At 42.5% G+C, this 17,045-nt stretch overlaps 1 protein-coding gene across 1 annotated transcript in view; it reads left to right on the forward strand.

The window, feature by feature from the left end:
- Positions 1-2,463: 2,463 nt before the first annotated feature.
- Positions 2,464-17,045, forward strand: part of LOC134345063 (extracellular calcium-sensing receptor-like) — a 31,931-nt gene continuing 17,349 nt past the window's right edge. The window contains exons 1-3 of the mRNA XM_063045197.1: positions 2,464-2,606; positions 9,586-9,877; positions 13,395-14,231. Of these exons, the coding sequence (XP_062901267.1) occupies positions 2,503-2,606; positions 9,586-9,877; positions 13,395-14,231 (1,233 nt within the window). The 5' untranslated portion in view covers positions 2,464-2,502. The remainder of the gene's footprint in view (positions 2,607-9,585; positions 9,878-13,394; positions 14,232-17,045) is intronic.

Here is a 17,045-nt window from a genome sequence, read left to right on the forward strand (position 1 = left end):
TTAAAGTCAGCATGGTTTCCTTAAAGGGAAATCTTGCCTGACAAACCTGTTGGAATTCTTTGAGGAAATAACAGGCAGGATAGACAATGGAGAGTCAGTGGGTACTGTTTACTCAGGTATTCAGAAGGGCTTTGACAAGATGTTGCACATGAGGCTGCTTAACAAGATAAAAGCCCATGGTATTACAGGAATAATACCAGCATGGATTGAAGATTGGCTGACTGGCTGGAGGCAAAGAGTGGGAATAAAGAGGGACTTTTCTGGTTTGCTGCTAGTGACTAGTGGTGTTCCGTAGGTCTGTTTTGGGACTCCTACTTTCCATATTATACATATAATGCCCTGGGAAAGATTTCTACTGCAGTTTTCTGTAAAAGTACTGTGCACTGCTAATAAGAGTATTTTGTCTTCAGCTAACAATAAGGAGCCACGTTGTCCAACTTAGGAATGTTGTGTCAGCCATTCAGGACTGTGAATGTGTTGTAACTTTCTGCTTAGTGGGATGTCAGAGAAGATTCTAGAGAGCTGGGTGGGATGAGATTTCTGAAGGACAGTAGTCTGGTTTGGGGTCTATTGGCAGATGGTATAGAGAGAAGAGCACCAGGGAAGATCCCATCTAAAAGGGAGACCCTAATGCAAGGAGTGCTTTGCAAGGTGAGGAATTCAAAGAAGAGAAGTTCTACCTGTGGTTGGTGATGGGAATTCAGTGCTGTGAGTAAAGCGATACACTCAGCTACTACAGAAACAAGCTCCAACGTTTATGTGCACATTCACAATGGTTGACTGTAATGGGCCCTTTTATTAATTTTCTTTCTTTTCCTATTAATTGTTCTATAAAGTTGAAAATTGGTAAATATATTTTCTTTGCGATTTTGTACTGGGGTACGATCTGTCATTTCTTAGTGACCAATAATTGTGTATGGGCAGTATTTACACAGCATTCACTACAATCAACATTCCCTAATTAGGACATCCCAACCTTCTATAGACATATTTTGCTTTTGTAAAGTGGCCTTCTCACAGCTGAGTCAATTGGGTATTAGTAGAGTTAGCCAACAAGGCGAGTAGGTATATGAGTCAGGTGAGAGGGTTGCATATGTACATGATTTGGATGATGCAATTGATGCCATTGTGGCCAAGTTTGCAGATGATACAGAGAGAGGTGGAGGGGAAAATAGTGCTGAGAAAGTAGGGAGTCTTCAGAATGGCTTGGACAGATTAGGAGAATAGGCAAAAGGGTGGCAGAGGGAATACAGTGTAGGGAAGTACGTATATAGTCATGAACTTTAGTAGAAGTAATAAAGGTGGAGAATATTTTCTAAATGGGGAGAAAATTTTGAAATCAGAGGTGAAAAAAGAATTTGGGAGTCCTTGTGCATGATTCCCTAGAGGCTAACTTGCAGGTTGAGTTGTTGGTACGGAAGGCAAATGCAATGATTGCGTTCAAGCGGACTAGAATATAAAATCAAGCATATAATGCTGAGACTTCGTAAGGCATTGTTCAGAGCACATTTGGAGTATTGTGAGCAATTTTGTGCCCCATAGCTAAGGAAGGACGTGCTGGCACTGGAGAAGGCCCAAAGAAGATTCATGAGAATGACATCTGTGATGAAAGGGCTAACACATGAGGAGCATTTGATGACTGTGGACCTATACTTTCCAGAGTTTCGAAGAATGAGGAGGCTTCTCATTGAAATCTAATGAATATTGAAAGGCCTGGTTAGAGTGGACGTGGAGAGGTTGTTTCCATTAGTAGGAGAATCTCGGACCGAAGGGCATAGTCTCAGAATACAAGCATGTCCCTTTAGAATTGAAACGAAATGAAATTTCTCTCTCCAGAGGCTGGAGAATCTGTGGAATTTAGTGCCACAGATGGCTGTGGAGGCCAAGTCATTGGGGCTATTTAAAGCAAAGGGTGATAGCTTCTTGATTAGTAAGGACATCAAAGGTTACGGGGGAAAGGCAGGAGAATGTGGTTGAGAGGGAGCAATAGAACAGCTATGATCAAAAGGTGGAGCGGACTTGATGGCCAAGTGGCCTGATTAAACTGTTGTGTCTTATAGAGTCAATGCTTGTGACTTGTGGGGAAGGTGAGAAGGGGTTCTTGTGGTGTAGTCTTAAGTTTTATTTAATAAGACTCGAAAACCTAGTGTTAATGCATGCTCCCAAATGTCTTTAACCATTGAGATGTAAATGATATTGATGTTACCTCCCCAATTATTATCTATTCTCATGTGTAATGGAGGCTTCTGTGATTAAACCCGCACTGAGCTATTCAGTCCCATTTACTTGTAATGACTAATCATCCATCTTTTCACTTGACATGATCTAGTCTGCCGAGGGGCTATAAAAGGGGAAGGAATTGGACAGAATCATAACTGTTATATGGGGACGACAATGTATTTCCTTCTGCCTTTGAGTTTCTTTCTTTCATTGTACCACACTGCTGAATCAGACGAGCGAACGTGCAGGCGCCGAGGGAAGTTTGATCTTTCCCGCATTTCCATGGAGGGAGATGTTGTCCTGAGTGGCTTATTTCCGATTCATTTTAGATTAATCCAACCCAGCGTCTCCTTCAGGTCTGAACCAGAGCCACCCTTCTGTGATGGGTAAGTCAGGAGCTGTGACCGGCGCTGTTTGCTCACACTGTCAATCACTCAGTCCAGGAAAGTGTGGAGTGATTCACTTTTGGAAGGTTGAACTCGAAGGCAGGGTACATGGTTGGGGACAGGATTCTTAGCAGTGTGGAGGAACAGAGATATTGTGAGGTGCACATCTATAAATCCTCCAAAGTTGCTGCACAAGTTGTACGAGTGAAAAGAAGGTGTTTTGTCTTCTGGCATTCGTTAGCTCGGGGATTGGGTTCAAAAGCCACGAGAAATTCTTAGAGGACAAAGGAGAGCCAGTGGGTGTTGTTTACTTGGATTTTCGGAAGGCTTTTGAAAAGGTGGTGCACAGAACTGCTTACAGCTATAAAACCATGTTAGATCTCACTTTTAATACTCTGTTCAGTTTTGGTCACCTCATTATAGGAAGGACGTGGAAGCTTTAGAGAGCGCGCAAAGGAGATTTACCATGATGCTACCACGTCTTATCGAGAGAGGTTGAATGAGCCTGGGCTCTGTGGAGTGAAGAAGGATGAGAGGTGACTTGAAAAAGTTGTATGAGATGATAAATATTAATCTCTTATCTTTTAACCAGCATCTTTTTCCCAGGGTGGAAATCGCTAATATGAGAGGGCATAACCCTAAGTTGATTGGAGGAAAATATAGAGGTCATGTCAAAGGTAGTTTTGTTCACAGAGTGAGTGGTGGTTGTGTTGAATATGCTGTCAGGAGTGGTTTAAGTGCAGAGAAGAGACATAGGAGACATTTAAGAGACTCTTAGATAGCCACGCAGATGAAAAAAACGGGTTATGAAGAAGGGAAGCGTTAGATTGATCTTGGATTAGGTTAAAAGGTTGGCACAATATTGTGGGTTGAAGGGCCTGTATTGTGCTGTAACGTTCTATATTCTAGAAACTATTTGATCAAATAATGTGAGTAAATATTTCTAGGTGGCATTAAAATCATTCACCTATTAAGTTAATAGAAAGTACAACAGAATTCTCTGTGTCTGCTAAAAGTAACCACTTAATAACAATGGTAAATTGGTAAATTAGACTGGTAAACTGGTTTATTTTTGCCACATGTTACCAAGGGTCAGTGAACAACTTGGTTTTGCATACCATCTACACAGTGCGTTGAGGTAGTACAGGAGAAAACAATAACCAATGTAGAATAAAGTGTTACAGATGCAGAGGAAGTGCAATGCAGACAGGCATTAAGGTGCAAGGTTACGATGAGGTAGATTCTGAGGTTAAGAGCCCACCTGATGAAGAGGCTAGAACAAGAGTTTTTGCATATAAGTGAAATTTGGGAAATTAAATTCTCTGAAGCAAGTCAGTAGAAAAGCTTGTCCAATGTGGATAATGTCAGAAATTAGTGACAGGGACGAGCTGGGAGCCTGGAAAATGCTGTAAATGTTCAGCACATCAGATAACATCCATGGAGAGGGGAAACAATTGTTTCAGTGTGATATCCTTTCATTAGAAATGAAAATGGTCAGCGATAAAGAAATTTAAGGAGATAAAGGAAATATGAATGGGAGGAAAGAGCAATGGAGGAGCTCTGTGAGAAGACTACATGGGGACAAGTGATGGCAGTACAAGGCAAAAGTAGGCAATAGGTCTATATAAATTAAGTGTGGATGAACCAGAAAGCTGATAAAAAGCTCACAATTTGAAATGAACTCAATGCTGAGGCTTGGACATTTAATTTTGGGAGAAAGATGTATTATTACCTGAGATAACTGACCACCATTGACTATATCTACAAAGAGCACTGACATAATAAAACAGCATCGGTCACCAAGGACCTCCACTGTCCAAGCCATGATCTCTTGTTGCTGCTGTCATCAGGCAGGAGGTACAGGAGCCTTTGGTCCCACACCACCAGGTTCAGGAACAGTTACTACCCTTCAACCATCAGGCTCCTGAATCAGTGTGGATAATTTCACTCACCACAACACTGAATTGACTCCACAACTAATTGAATTGAATTGACTTTATTACATACATCCTTCATATACATGAAGAGTAAAAATCTTTCCATTATGTCTCCATCTAAATGTGCGATGTGCAATTTATAGTAAATTATAATAAGTAGTATGTTCAACAGGACAGTCAAGATTACATAGAAATACAATTGTATCAGCATGAATTAATCAGTCTGATGGCCTGGTGGAAGAAACTGTCCCGGAGCCTGATGGTCCTGGCTTTTATGCTGTGGTACCGTTTTGGAGGATTGATCAGTGGCTCTCGCAGTGTGAAAAGGATGTGACCGGGGGCGGGGCAGTTATTCGTGTGTCCGACCCTCGCCTGGGTTGATAATTCCACCACAGAAGAATGGTCCCCTTTGTTGTGGTCACAGTCAGTGACTTCTAAAGGATTTCAGAGAATAACGGGAAGATCGATGGTGTCAGCTCACCTGAAGACTCAAATCTCTCTCTCTCCATCCCTACTCAACTCAATACCACACACTGAACAGAACTTTACTTATCATCGTAAGACTATCTATTTACCCCTAGACTTGAAGAAGCTTGGTTTTCATATATTTCCACACTTATACATATCTAATCATTGCTAACCTGTTTTATATATCTGATTTTATATTACTGTATTGCGTAGTTACTAATAAATACCACTAGTTAATAGCAATACTGGACTCCAAAGTGTTTTCCATCTCTGCTGGTTCTTGAACCCGTCACGGGGTATGTGACAAAATTGGGGCCTGCATCCGAGATATGAATAAATTGGTTGGGGTGGGGGGTTGTTTGAATTGATTGGGGAAAATCCCTTTTGATTTGGTTGTGTGGAGAAACAGCAGAAATGGACGTTAGTGCTGAGAGGTTTCTGTTGGAACCAACCCCTGAAGCACTGGATGATGCTACGAGGAATGTGCTGTTGGCAATCGCTCAAAAGTTAAGACTGAAGGTGACCACTAAAATGAGGAAAGCTCGGAAGCAGACGGTAATAGCTCAGCATTATATAGCTAAGGGAACGTTTGATGAGGAGGCGTTTGAGTTATTCGCTGGAGGTAAGGTACTTACTGAGGCTGAGGTTCAGTTGCAATTGCAATTAAAACAGCTCGAGGCTGATGAAGCAGAAAAGCCGAGGATCCATGAGGCTATAGAGGCAGACAAATGGAGAGAGTTTGAGAGGGAGATGGTGCGGCAAGGAGTTCCAGTGCCAAGCCGTAGCAGGGAGCCAGTTGTACCGTTTAATGTTAGCCGCAAAATTAAGTTGGTACCTCCATTTGGGGAAACAGAAGTCGATAGGTATTTCGTACATTTTGAAAAAGTGGCCATGAATTGGAACTGACCGAGAGATCAGTGGGCTATTCTGTTACAAAGTGTGAATAAGGGGAAGGCCCAACGAGTGTATTTAGCGTTGTCTGTTGCCAGACGCAAATGATTATGATGTAGTGAAAGGTGCTGTACTTAAAGTTTATGAGTTGGTTCTGGAGGTATTCAGGCAAAGGTTCCGAAATTTGAGGAAGCCTTGGGACCACACGTATTTAGAGTTTGCCTGTGAGATGCAGATGTACTTTGATCACTGGTGTACCTCGAAAGGGGCAAGTGAGGATATTGACAACCTGAAAGAGTTGATATTGATTGAACAGTTTAAAGGTTGCATCCCTGATGGTATAAGGACATACTTAGATGCAATACTGGACTCCAAAGTGTTTTCCATTTCTGCTGGTTCTTTAACCCGTCATGGGGTACGCGACAACAGAAATGGATAGTTGATGTTTTGGGTTGAGACCCTTTACTTGCACTGAAAAACAGTGGTATCATTCAGTCCAGATGAAGGCTCTATTTCCCTCCACAGATGCTGCCTGACCTGTTGTGTTCCCCCAGATATTTTGTGCATTGTTTCAGATTCCAGCATCTGCAGTCACTTGTGTCTCTGAAGTTTTATCATCTATTTCCACGTTAAATCAATTATAGTGCACTATTGTAGAACTTAATTTGATAATCTTGAGAAAATGTGTCAGGAATATGTTGCACATGAGGGACCAATGAGACTGCCCTTTGAAAGAGTTGACTCGGACTCTATGATCCAGTTGGCCAATCTGTAGTCCTTGATGACACTGTACTGCTCATGGACTGTTCGTCCCACTCCTCTCAGGGAACAGACTACACAGCATCCACAACAGCATCACTAGACTCCAAAACAGTTACTGCCCCCAAGCCACCAGGCCGATCAACATCTCCCCCACTAACCAATCCCACTGCCCCCCCAGCTTTATGCACATCATTACTCCTGTCATTTTGTGCTTATATTCCACACCTCATACATGCACTGTGTTTTCATATGCCCTGCTGCTACCTGGTATAACAGTTCTTTTTGCCAGGTCGCTTTTTTCGGTTTATCATTTCCTGTCAGAGACACCTTATGAACAGATACACCTGCACCTAGCGTCACTTTATGTACATACAATCACTCTGTATATATAAACTTATGTACGTACGGCCACACACAAGCAGTTTCTTGTTTTATAGGATTTCTTTTATATTTATAATTATTGTGTTCTTTATACTTATTGTGTATATTTATGCTGCATCGGATTGGAGTTACAGCTATTTCGTTCTCCTTTACTCTTAAGTAGTGTTGAATGACAGTAACCAATCTTGAATGTTGAATCTTGAAAAGACTCTTGTACGATGAGATGGACTCTTGACCTCACAATCTACAACATCTTGGCTTTTCACTTTATTGTTTGCCTGCACTGCACTTTCTCTGTAAATGTAACACTTTATTCTACATCTTGTTATGGTATTTCCCTTTTACTACTGTACCTCAACACTCTGTTGTAATGAAATTATCTGTATAGATGACAAAGATCATCGAGCATTTTGTATGTTGGTGCGTGGCCAAGTGGTTAAGGCATCGGTCTAGTGATCTGAAGGTCGCTAGTTCGAGCCTCAGCTGAGGCAGCGTGTTGTGTCCTTGAGCAAGGCACCTAACCACACATTGCACTGCTATGACACCGGTGCCAAGCTGTATGGGTCCTAATGCCTTTCCCTTGGACAACATCGGTGGCGTGGAGAGGGGAGACTTCCAGCATGGGCAACTGCTGGTCTTCCATACAATCTTACCCAGGCTTGCACTCTGGAAACCTTCCAAGGTGCAAACCCATGCTCTCACGAAACTAACGGATGCCTAAAAAAAAAGTTTGAGTCGGCTAGAGCTTTTCCCTTTGAAGTGTAGGAGGATGCAATGCGACATGATAGAGGTGGACAAGATGAGAACGAGGCATAGATCAAATGGATATCACAGGTGTAGTGTTGAGACTTTGAAACACTGGTGAGGTCTCACTTCGAGTATTTTGAGCAGTTTTAGGCCCCTTATCTTAGGAAGGATGTTCTGAAACTAGAGGGGGTTCGAAGGAGGTTCACAAAATTGATTCCAGGATTGAATAGCTTGCCATATGAAGAGCATTTGATGCCTCTGGGCCTGTATTCACTGGAATCAGAAGAATAAGGGGTGACCTAATTGAAACCTATCAAATGCTGAAAAGCCTTGATAGAGTGAATGTGCAGAAGCTGCTTCCTGTGGTGGGAGAGACTAAGACCAGAGGGCACAGCCTCAGAATAGAGGCTGACGAGGAGTTCCTTTAGCCGGAGAGTGGTGAATCTGTGGAATTCTCTTCCACAGGCAGCTGTGGAGGCCAAGTCTTTATGTACATTTAAGGCAAAGATTGATAGATTCTTGATTGGACAGAGCATGAGTGGATACAGGAAGAAGGCAGCAGATTGGAAAATTGGAAAATTGGATCAGCCATGATGAAATGGCAGAACAGACTAGATGGGCCAAGTGTCCCTATATCTTGTGGTCTTATGAATAACCAGTGAGTTTTATCTAATGCAGAAATGGCTAATACAAGAGGACATAATTTTAAGGTGGATGTCAAATTTTAAGGTGATTGGCAGAAAGTGTAGGGTGGGTGTCAGTGTTGTTCTACGCAGGTGTGCAGGGTGTGCAACTGAAATGCTCCCATGCAGGTAACCTTTGTTGCCATGCAGCTGGAATTTTCGTTAACACAATGTTAACACAAAATGCTCCAATTTTCTGATATAAACCTTTCAAACAAAATCAACATTTACACTTGTTAACATAAAGTGCTGTGAAATTTTCAGGCCATGTAAAAACTTGCTGCTCAGAGCAATAGCTGCTCTGTGCAGCTGTTAAAAAAATTAAAGGTAATGTTGGATGTCAGGGGTAAGTTTTTTTTACATAGTGTGTTGGATGTGTGGAATGGGCTGCAGGTAGTGGTGGTAAAGGCAGTTACATTTGGGACATTTAAAAAACTCTTAGATAGGCATATGGATGGTAGGAAAATAGAATGTTATATAGGGCAGAAGAGTTAGATTAATCTTAGAGCCGGTTAAATGGTTGGCACAACGTTGTGGGCCAAAGGGCTTATCCTGTGCTATAATGTTCAATGTTCTATGTAAAACAAGCTTTTCACTGTATGCTGTTAATAAACTGTATCGATTTATTCAAAGTGCTCAAATCTTCCGACATAAAGCTGCCAAGCCAAATCATCATCTACTCAACAGACACAAAATGCTGGAGGAACTCGGCAGGTCAGGCAGCATCTATGGCAGGGAGTCAATGTTGCGGGCCGAGATACTTCATCAGGACTGGAGAAAAAAAGATGAGAAGTTGGAGTAAGAAGGTGGGGGGGGGGAGGGGAGGGGATAAAGAAATACAAGGTAGTAGGTGATAGGTGAAACTGGGAGGGGGAGCTGGGAAATTTGATTGGTGAAAGAGATGAAGGGTTGGAGAAGGGGGAATCTGACAGGAAAGGACAGAAAGCCATGGAAGAAAGGGAAGTTGGGGGAGCACCAGAGGGAGGTGATGGGCAGGGAAAGTGAGAGAGGAAAATGGGAATGGGGAATGGTGAAGGAGCAGGGGGCATTACTGTAAGTTGAAGAACATCAATTTCTTTTGCTTGTGATTGTTTCACTTCTACTCTTTAGTTTCAATTCAAGGTCATTTCGCTGGTTACAGACAATGCTCTTCACATTACAAGAAATAAATGAAGACCCATTGCTCCTACCAAACATTACACTGGGCTACAATATTTATGACACATGCACCACTCCCGTGCACTCTATGAGGGCAGCATTAATGTTAGCTAGTGGACCAAATGAAGACGTCTCCAATTACAACTGCAAGGGGACCTCATCCATCCCTGTGATTGTTGGTGACTCCGGGTCCACCCAGTCACTGGTGGTGGCAAACATAGTGTCACCTTTCAAAGTCCCAATGGTAAGTTTCGTGTTGTGTGTGTGTGTGTGTGTGTGTGTGTGTGAGAATTTTTGTACACGGGCAATCTTAGAACGAATAAAAGAATTTGGTCAGGATGTTGTAAAGCAACTACTTTTAATGTGTAGTCACATATACTTTATACGTTATTGTCGCCAAACAATTGGTATTAGAAAGTACAATCATCACAGCGATATTTTGATTCTGCACTTCCCACTCCCTGGATTACAAATATTAAATATTAAAAATTGTTAAAATTAGTAAATATTAAAAATTTAAATTATAAATCATAAATAGAAAATAGAAAAATGGGAAGTAAGGTAGTGCAAAAAAACCGAGAGGCAGGTCCGGATATTTGGAGGGTACAGCCCAGATCCGGGTCAGGATCCGTTCAGCAGGTTCTGGTAAATGCAACTGATTCTAGTAAATGAAATTGGTGGGTTGGTTTGTTCTTGTCACATACTGAGCTACAGTAAAAATCTTGTCTTGCACATTGTTCACAGAGATTATTTCATCATAACAGTGTGTTACAAAGCATTAGTTACAGAGAAAGTGCAGTGCAGGAAGACAAGAAGGCCATGACAAAATAGATTGTGAGGTCAAGAGTCCAACTTATCACACTGGGGGATCATCAAATATTCTTAAATAACAGGGTCAAAGCTGGCCATGTGCCTGATGATACATGTTTTCGTGTTTCCCTATCATCTACCCAATGGGAGAGAGTCAAGAGAGAAAGCTCAGGGTGTGTTGGCTACTTTACTAAGGTGGTGTGATGGTGTGCTTCGAAGGTTGGCTGGTTCCGGTGATGTGCTGAACTGTGTCCACAGCCCTCCTGCTGTCACAGGCAGAGCAGTTGCCATACCAAGCTGTGATGCATCTACAAACTTTGTAGATGGGACATTTTCTATTGTGCATCAATAAAAACTGGTGAGGATCAAAGGAGACACCAAATTTCTTTAGCCTTCTGAGGAAGGAGATGAGCTAGTGAGCAATTACTTTTAATGTGCACTCATTATTGTTGGGCAAATGTGGAACTTATTCAGGTGAACAACTTTGGTGGATTGGATTATTATTGTCACATGTATCAAGGTACTGTCTTTAAAAGATAATACCTTGATACATGTGACAAAAGAAAGTCATCATGAAAATGCTTAGAGATATTAATATCGACGGAAAAGATCTAAGAATAATCAGGAATCTCTACTGACAACGAGGTGCAGCCAGACGGATAGACAACGAGATTTGTGAATATCAGCCAATAAAGTGAGAAGTCAGACCGGGTTGTGTTCTATCACCAGACCTGTTCTCCCTGTACAGTGAAAACAACATGAGAACCATACAAGACCTACCTGGAATAAGTATAGGAGGATACAATATCAACAACCTCTGCTACGCGGATGATACTGTACTGATAGCAAACAGTGAAGTAAATTTACAGAAACTAGTATCTACCATCAACACAGAGAGCGAAAGACTTGGCCTAACCTTAAACAAAAAGAAAACTGAAGTAATGGTAATATCAAAGAAACCTGATATCCCAAGCTGTAGGATCATAATGGGAAATGAAATCCTGAAACAAGTTCACAACTTCAAGTACCTTGGATCATGGTAACATCCGGTGGCAAATGCGAAACAGACATAAAAGCAAGAATAACAATGGCAAGAACAGAATTTACAGAAATGAAAGACACCCTAACGAACAAGAAATTGCAATTGACATCTGCCTTAGAACTCTCGGCTGCTACATTCTTCCTATATTGATGTACGGCTGCGAGTCATGGACCATCACAAATGCAATGGAAAAAAAGAACCAACATAGCAGAGATGTGGTTCCTCAGAAGAATGTGATGCATATCATATATGGACAGGATAACCAACGAAGAAGTTCTACAGAGAATGAAAACAAAACATACATTACTTAAAAAAATCAGAAAACAGCAATCAAAATTCTTTGGACACATCATGCAAAGCAAGACATTAGAACATTTAGTTACAACTGGAGAGCCGGAAGGAAAAAGAAGCAGAGGCAGACAGAGAATGAAAATGATCGATGGAATAACATCGTGGTTAGAAACAGGGGAGGCAACAACTACAATTCAGAAGGTCAGGGACCGTGATGGATGGAGAGACATGATTGCCCATTCCAAACGGCAAGGCACCTGAATGAATGAAGGTAGATTAAAAAACTTCTCAAAAACCAAGAGGTATAGATTTAGGCTGAAAGGGGAAAGATTTAAAAGAGACCTGAGAGGCCACATTTTTACACAAGTGCAGTAACTATTTGGAATGAGCTGCTAGAGGAAGTGGTTGAGTCAGGTACAATAGCATCATTTAAAACGTGCGTAGATAGGTACCTGAGCGGGGCTTGGAGGGATATGAGACAAACATAGGATGTTGGGTCTAGCTGGGTAGGCACTGTTGTCAGCATAGACAGGTTGGGCCAGAATAAGGATGATACACACTGCGGGCACTGCAGGCTAATGGTAGAGTGAATGCTTGTTTCGGGTGGTACATGAGTGGTTGATCAAGCAGCCCTGCTTTGTTTGGATGCTGGAGGAAGTCAGCATCTACAAAGGGAGGTGGCTCAAGAAGGTGGCATCCATCATAAGGACCCTCATCATTCATGATCTGCCTTCTCCTCATTATGACCATCGAGAAGGAGGTACAGGACCCGGAAGACACACACTCAATGTGTTAGGAACAGTTTCTTCCCTTCCACCATCAGATTTCTGAATGGTTCATGAAAACTACCTCACTATTCTTTTTTTGAATTCTGTAACTTATAAAAAATTTTTTTGTCTTGCAACAAAAACTAAGTTTTACAACATACGTTCAGAGGTAATAAACCTGATTCTGACATTGGTGGAGGGAAAGAAATTGTCGAAATTTTGGGTCAAAACTCCATCCATCTCATTTCACCAGTACAGTGATTTTATATTAAATATTCAATATTTCAACACCATATTAAAGTGGCATATCTGCTTTAATTGTGCTATAATACATAGAGCACTACTGCACAGCAGGCCCTTCGGCCCCTCTAGTCCATGCAGGACTATTGATCTGCCTAGTACCAATGACCTGCACCAAGACTACAGCTCTCTATACCCCTCCTATCCATGTACCTGTGCAAAGTTTTCTTAAATGTTCAAATTTAATCTGCATCCACCACTTCCTCTGGCAACTTGTTCCTCACCCACACCACTTCTGAGTGACAAAGATCCCCCTCAGGTTTCCCTTAAACATTTTACCTTTCACCCTTAACCTATGACCTCTAGTTCTAGTCTCACCCAACATCAGTGGAAAGACCCAGCTTGTATTTACCCTGTCTGTGACCCTCAAAATTTAATAAACCACCTCTCATTTTCCTACGCTCTAAGGGATGAAGTCTTAACCTGATCAAACTTTCCCTGTAACTCAGGTCCTCAAATCCTGATATCATCCTTCTAAATTTTCTCTGTGTTCTTTCAATCTTCTTGATACATGAAGAGGTACTTGATGTTTTGACATGTGTTTCCACCAGGTTAGCTACTTCTCATCCTGCACCTGCCTCGGCGACAAGCACGAGTTCCCGGCCTTTTTCCGCACGATACCGAGTGACACTTACCAGGCCCAAGGTATGGCCCGGCTGGTGCACCGGTTTGGCTGGACATGGGTGGGTTCGGTGGCCGGTGACGATGACTACGGCCGCAATGGCATTCAAGCATTCAGTGATGAAGTCAGAAGGCTGGGGGTGTGCATCGCCTTTGCTGAGATAATTCCAAAAATGTACACCAGGCAAAAGATCCTTCAAATTGCAGAGACGATTAAAGCATCGACCGCCAGGGTCATCGTCATGTTTGCCATTGAGGGAGACGTGTATCCTTTAATCCAAGAAATCGTGAGACAAAATATCACTGGAAAACAATGGATAGCGAGCGAGGCCTGGGTCACCTCTGCATTGATAGCAGCCAGAGAGAATCTCGCCTCTCTCTCCGGGACAATAGGGTTCGCAATTCGCAGAGCTGAGATTCCGGGTCTGAGGAATTTCCTGCTTGAGGCCCATCCATTCAAAACTCCAAACAATATCTTTGTGAATGAGTTGTGGGAGACAATATTCAGGTGTTCACTTAACAGCTCAGTTAAGCACAAGGGGCAGGGGGAAGAAAAGTCATCTCTAAAGAAATGCACGGGGCTGGAAGAATTAAACAGCACCTACAATATATATTCTGATGTATCAGAATTAAGGATTTCATACAATGTGTATAAGGCAGTGTATGCAATTGCTCACGCCCTTCACAAATTTCAGACAAACAGAAATAATGGAGGCCTGTTTGACAATCGGACCTACGCAGACATCTTCAATCTTCAACCATGGCAGGTAAGACATCAGAGGGGCTTAAAAAATAATTTTTGAAGTGTGCTGACAGTACTTGGTCCATGTTGACAAAGGGCAGAGAGAATGACGAGACAAAGGAACAAGTCAGGTTGGAAATCGGAAGGCCAGAATTTAGCTTGTTGATCTTCAAGCTGTTACTACCTGCAGCATACTGTGTCACCCCAGAGAATTCCCTCTAATAACAGTATGGTGTTAAAGTCGACTTTATTGCCCAATGCACAAGTACATAGAACTTGATTGCAGCAGCATCACAGGAACATAGCATCGTGTAAGCGGCATTCACAAGAAAGACTTAAATTATACACAAATTTATGAGAAAGGACACAATTTGAACAAGGACGTCCATTTTAATGCAACGTGGTCATATTGCAAAACTGTTATGATTATGGTTTGGCTAGTTGCTTCAAGAACCAAATGGTTGAAGGGAAGTAGATGTTCTGGAATGTAATCATGTGGTAATTTTTTTTATCTCCTGCCCGATGGTAACTGAGAATATGACATGGCCAAGATGGTGTGGATCTTTGAAGAAAGGTGTCGCCTTCTTGAGGCTGAGTTCTTTACATATTGCAGCTTCTTATTTGAAAAGGGTGATGAACGCAGGACTGAAGGTGTTATATTTGAATGCATGGAGGATACGGAATAAGGCAGGTGATCCTGTTGTGCAGTTTGAGATTGGCAGGTATGAAGTTGTAGGCATCACTGAGTCGTGGATAAAAGAAGATTATAGCTGGGAGCTTCGTATCCAAGGATACACCTTGTATCGAAAGGACAGGCAGATGAGCAGAGGGGGTGGGGTCACTTCGTTGGTAAAAAATGAAATCAAATCCTCAGAAAAAGATGACATAGGATTGGGAGATGTAGAACCCTTGTGGGTAGAGTTAAGCATCTGCAAGGGTAAAAAGACCCTGATGGAAGTCATATATAGTCCCTGAACAGTAGCCAGGATGCAGCATATAAATTTCATAAGGAAATAGAAAACTATTTAATAGGGACAACGTTATGATAGTCTTAGGGGATTTCAATATGCAGGTAGATGGGAAAATCAGGTTGGTGCCACATCTCCAGAGAGGGAATTTGTAGAATAAGAATATAAGACCATAAGACATAGGAGCAGAATTAGGCCTTTCAGCCCATCGAGTCTGATCTGCCATTCCATTATGGCTGATCCCGGATCCACTTAAGCCCGTACTCCTGTCATTTCACCATATCCTTACATGTACCCACAGACTTGGCCTCCACTGCAGTATGTGGCAGAGCATTCCACAGATTCACTACTCCCTTTTGCTGAGAATATTTCTCCTTACCTCTCACAAACAAGAGAAAATCTGCAGACGCTGGAAATCTGAGCAACACACACAAAATGCTGGAGGAACTCAGCAGGCCAGGCAGCATCTGGGAAAAGAGTGCAGTCGGCGTTTTGGGTTGAAACTCTTCGACAGGACTGGTGAAAAAAAGCTGAGGAGTAGATTTAAAAGCTGGAGGGAGGGGAGAGACAAACACAAGGTGATAGGTGAAACCTTAAGGGAGAGGGGATGAAGTTAAGAGCTGGAAAGTAAATTGGTAAAAGAGACAGAAGGCCATAGAAGAAAGAAATGGGGGCGGGGGGGGTCGAGGAAAACCAGATGGATTCAATGGGCGGGCAAGGAGATAAATTAAGAGAGGGAAAAGGCGATGGAAAATGGTGAAGGAGAGAGGGTGGTGGGGGCATTACTAGAAGTTCAAGAAATCAATGTTCATGCCATCAGTTTGGAGGCTATCCAAGTGGAATATAAGGTGTTTTTCCTCCAGCTTAAGCATGGCCTCACTATGACAGTGGAGGAGGCCATGGACAGACATATTGGAATGGGAATGGGAATATAGAACATAGAAGATAGAATAGTACAGCACAGTACAGGCCCACAATGTTGTGCCAACCCTCAAACCCTGCCTCCCATATAACCCCCCAATTTAAATTCCACCATATACCTGTCTAGTAGCCTCTTAAATTTCACTAGTGTATCTGCCTCCACCACTGACTCAGGCAGTGCGTTCCAGGCATCAACCACTCTCTGAGTAAAAAACCTTCCTCTACTATCCTCCTTCAACTTCCCACCCCTTACCTTAAAGCCATGTCCTCTTGTATTGAGCAGTGGTGCCCTGGAGAAGAGGCACTGGCTATCCACTCTATCTATCCCTCTTAATATCTTGTATACCTCTATCGTGTCTCCTCTCATCCTCGTCCTCTCTAAAGAGTAAAGCCTTAGCTCCCTTAATCTCTGAACATAATGCATACTCTCTAAACCAGGCAGCATCCTGGTAAATCTCCTCTGTACCCTTTCCGTTGCTTCCACATCCTTCCTATAGTGAGGCGACCAGAATTGGACACGGTACTCCAAGTGCGGCCTAACCAGAGTTTTATAGAGCTGCATCATTACCTTGCGACTCTTAAACTCTCTCCCTCGACTTATGAAGGCTAACACCCATAGTCACAGTCATAGTCATACTTTATTGATCCCGGGGGAAATTGGTTATAAGCTTTCTTAACTATGCTGTCTACCTGTGAGGCAACTTTCAGGGATCTGTGGACATGTACCCCCAGATCCCTCTGCTCCTCCACACTACCAAGTATCCAGCCATTTACTTTGTACTCTGCCTTGGAGTTTGTCCTTCCAAAGTGTACCACCTCACACTTCTCCAGGTGAACTCCATCTGCCACTTCTCAGCCCACTTCTGCATCCTATCACTGTCTCTCTGCAATCTTCGACAATCCTCTACACTATCCACAACACCACCAACCTTTGTGTCATCTGCAAACTT

The sequence above is a fragment of the Mobula hypostoma genome, chromosome 4, assembly GCF_963921235.1.
Source record: "Mobula hypostoma chromosome 4, sMobHyp1.1, whole genome shotgun sequence".
Classification (NCBI taxonomy): domain Eukaryota; kingdom Metazoa; phylum Chordata; class Chondrichthyes; order Myliobatiformes; family Myliobatidae; genus Mobula; species Mobula hypostoma.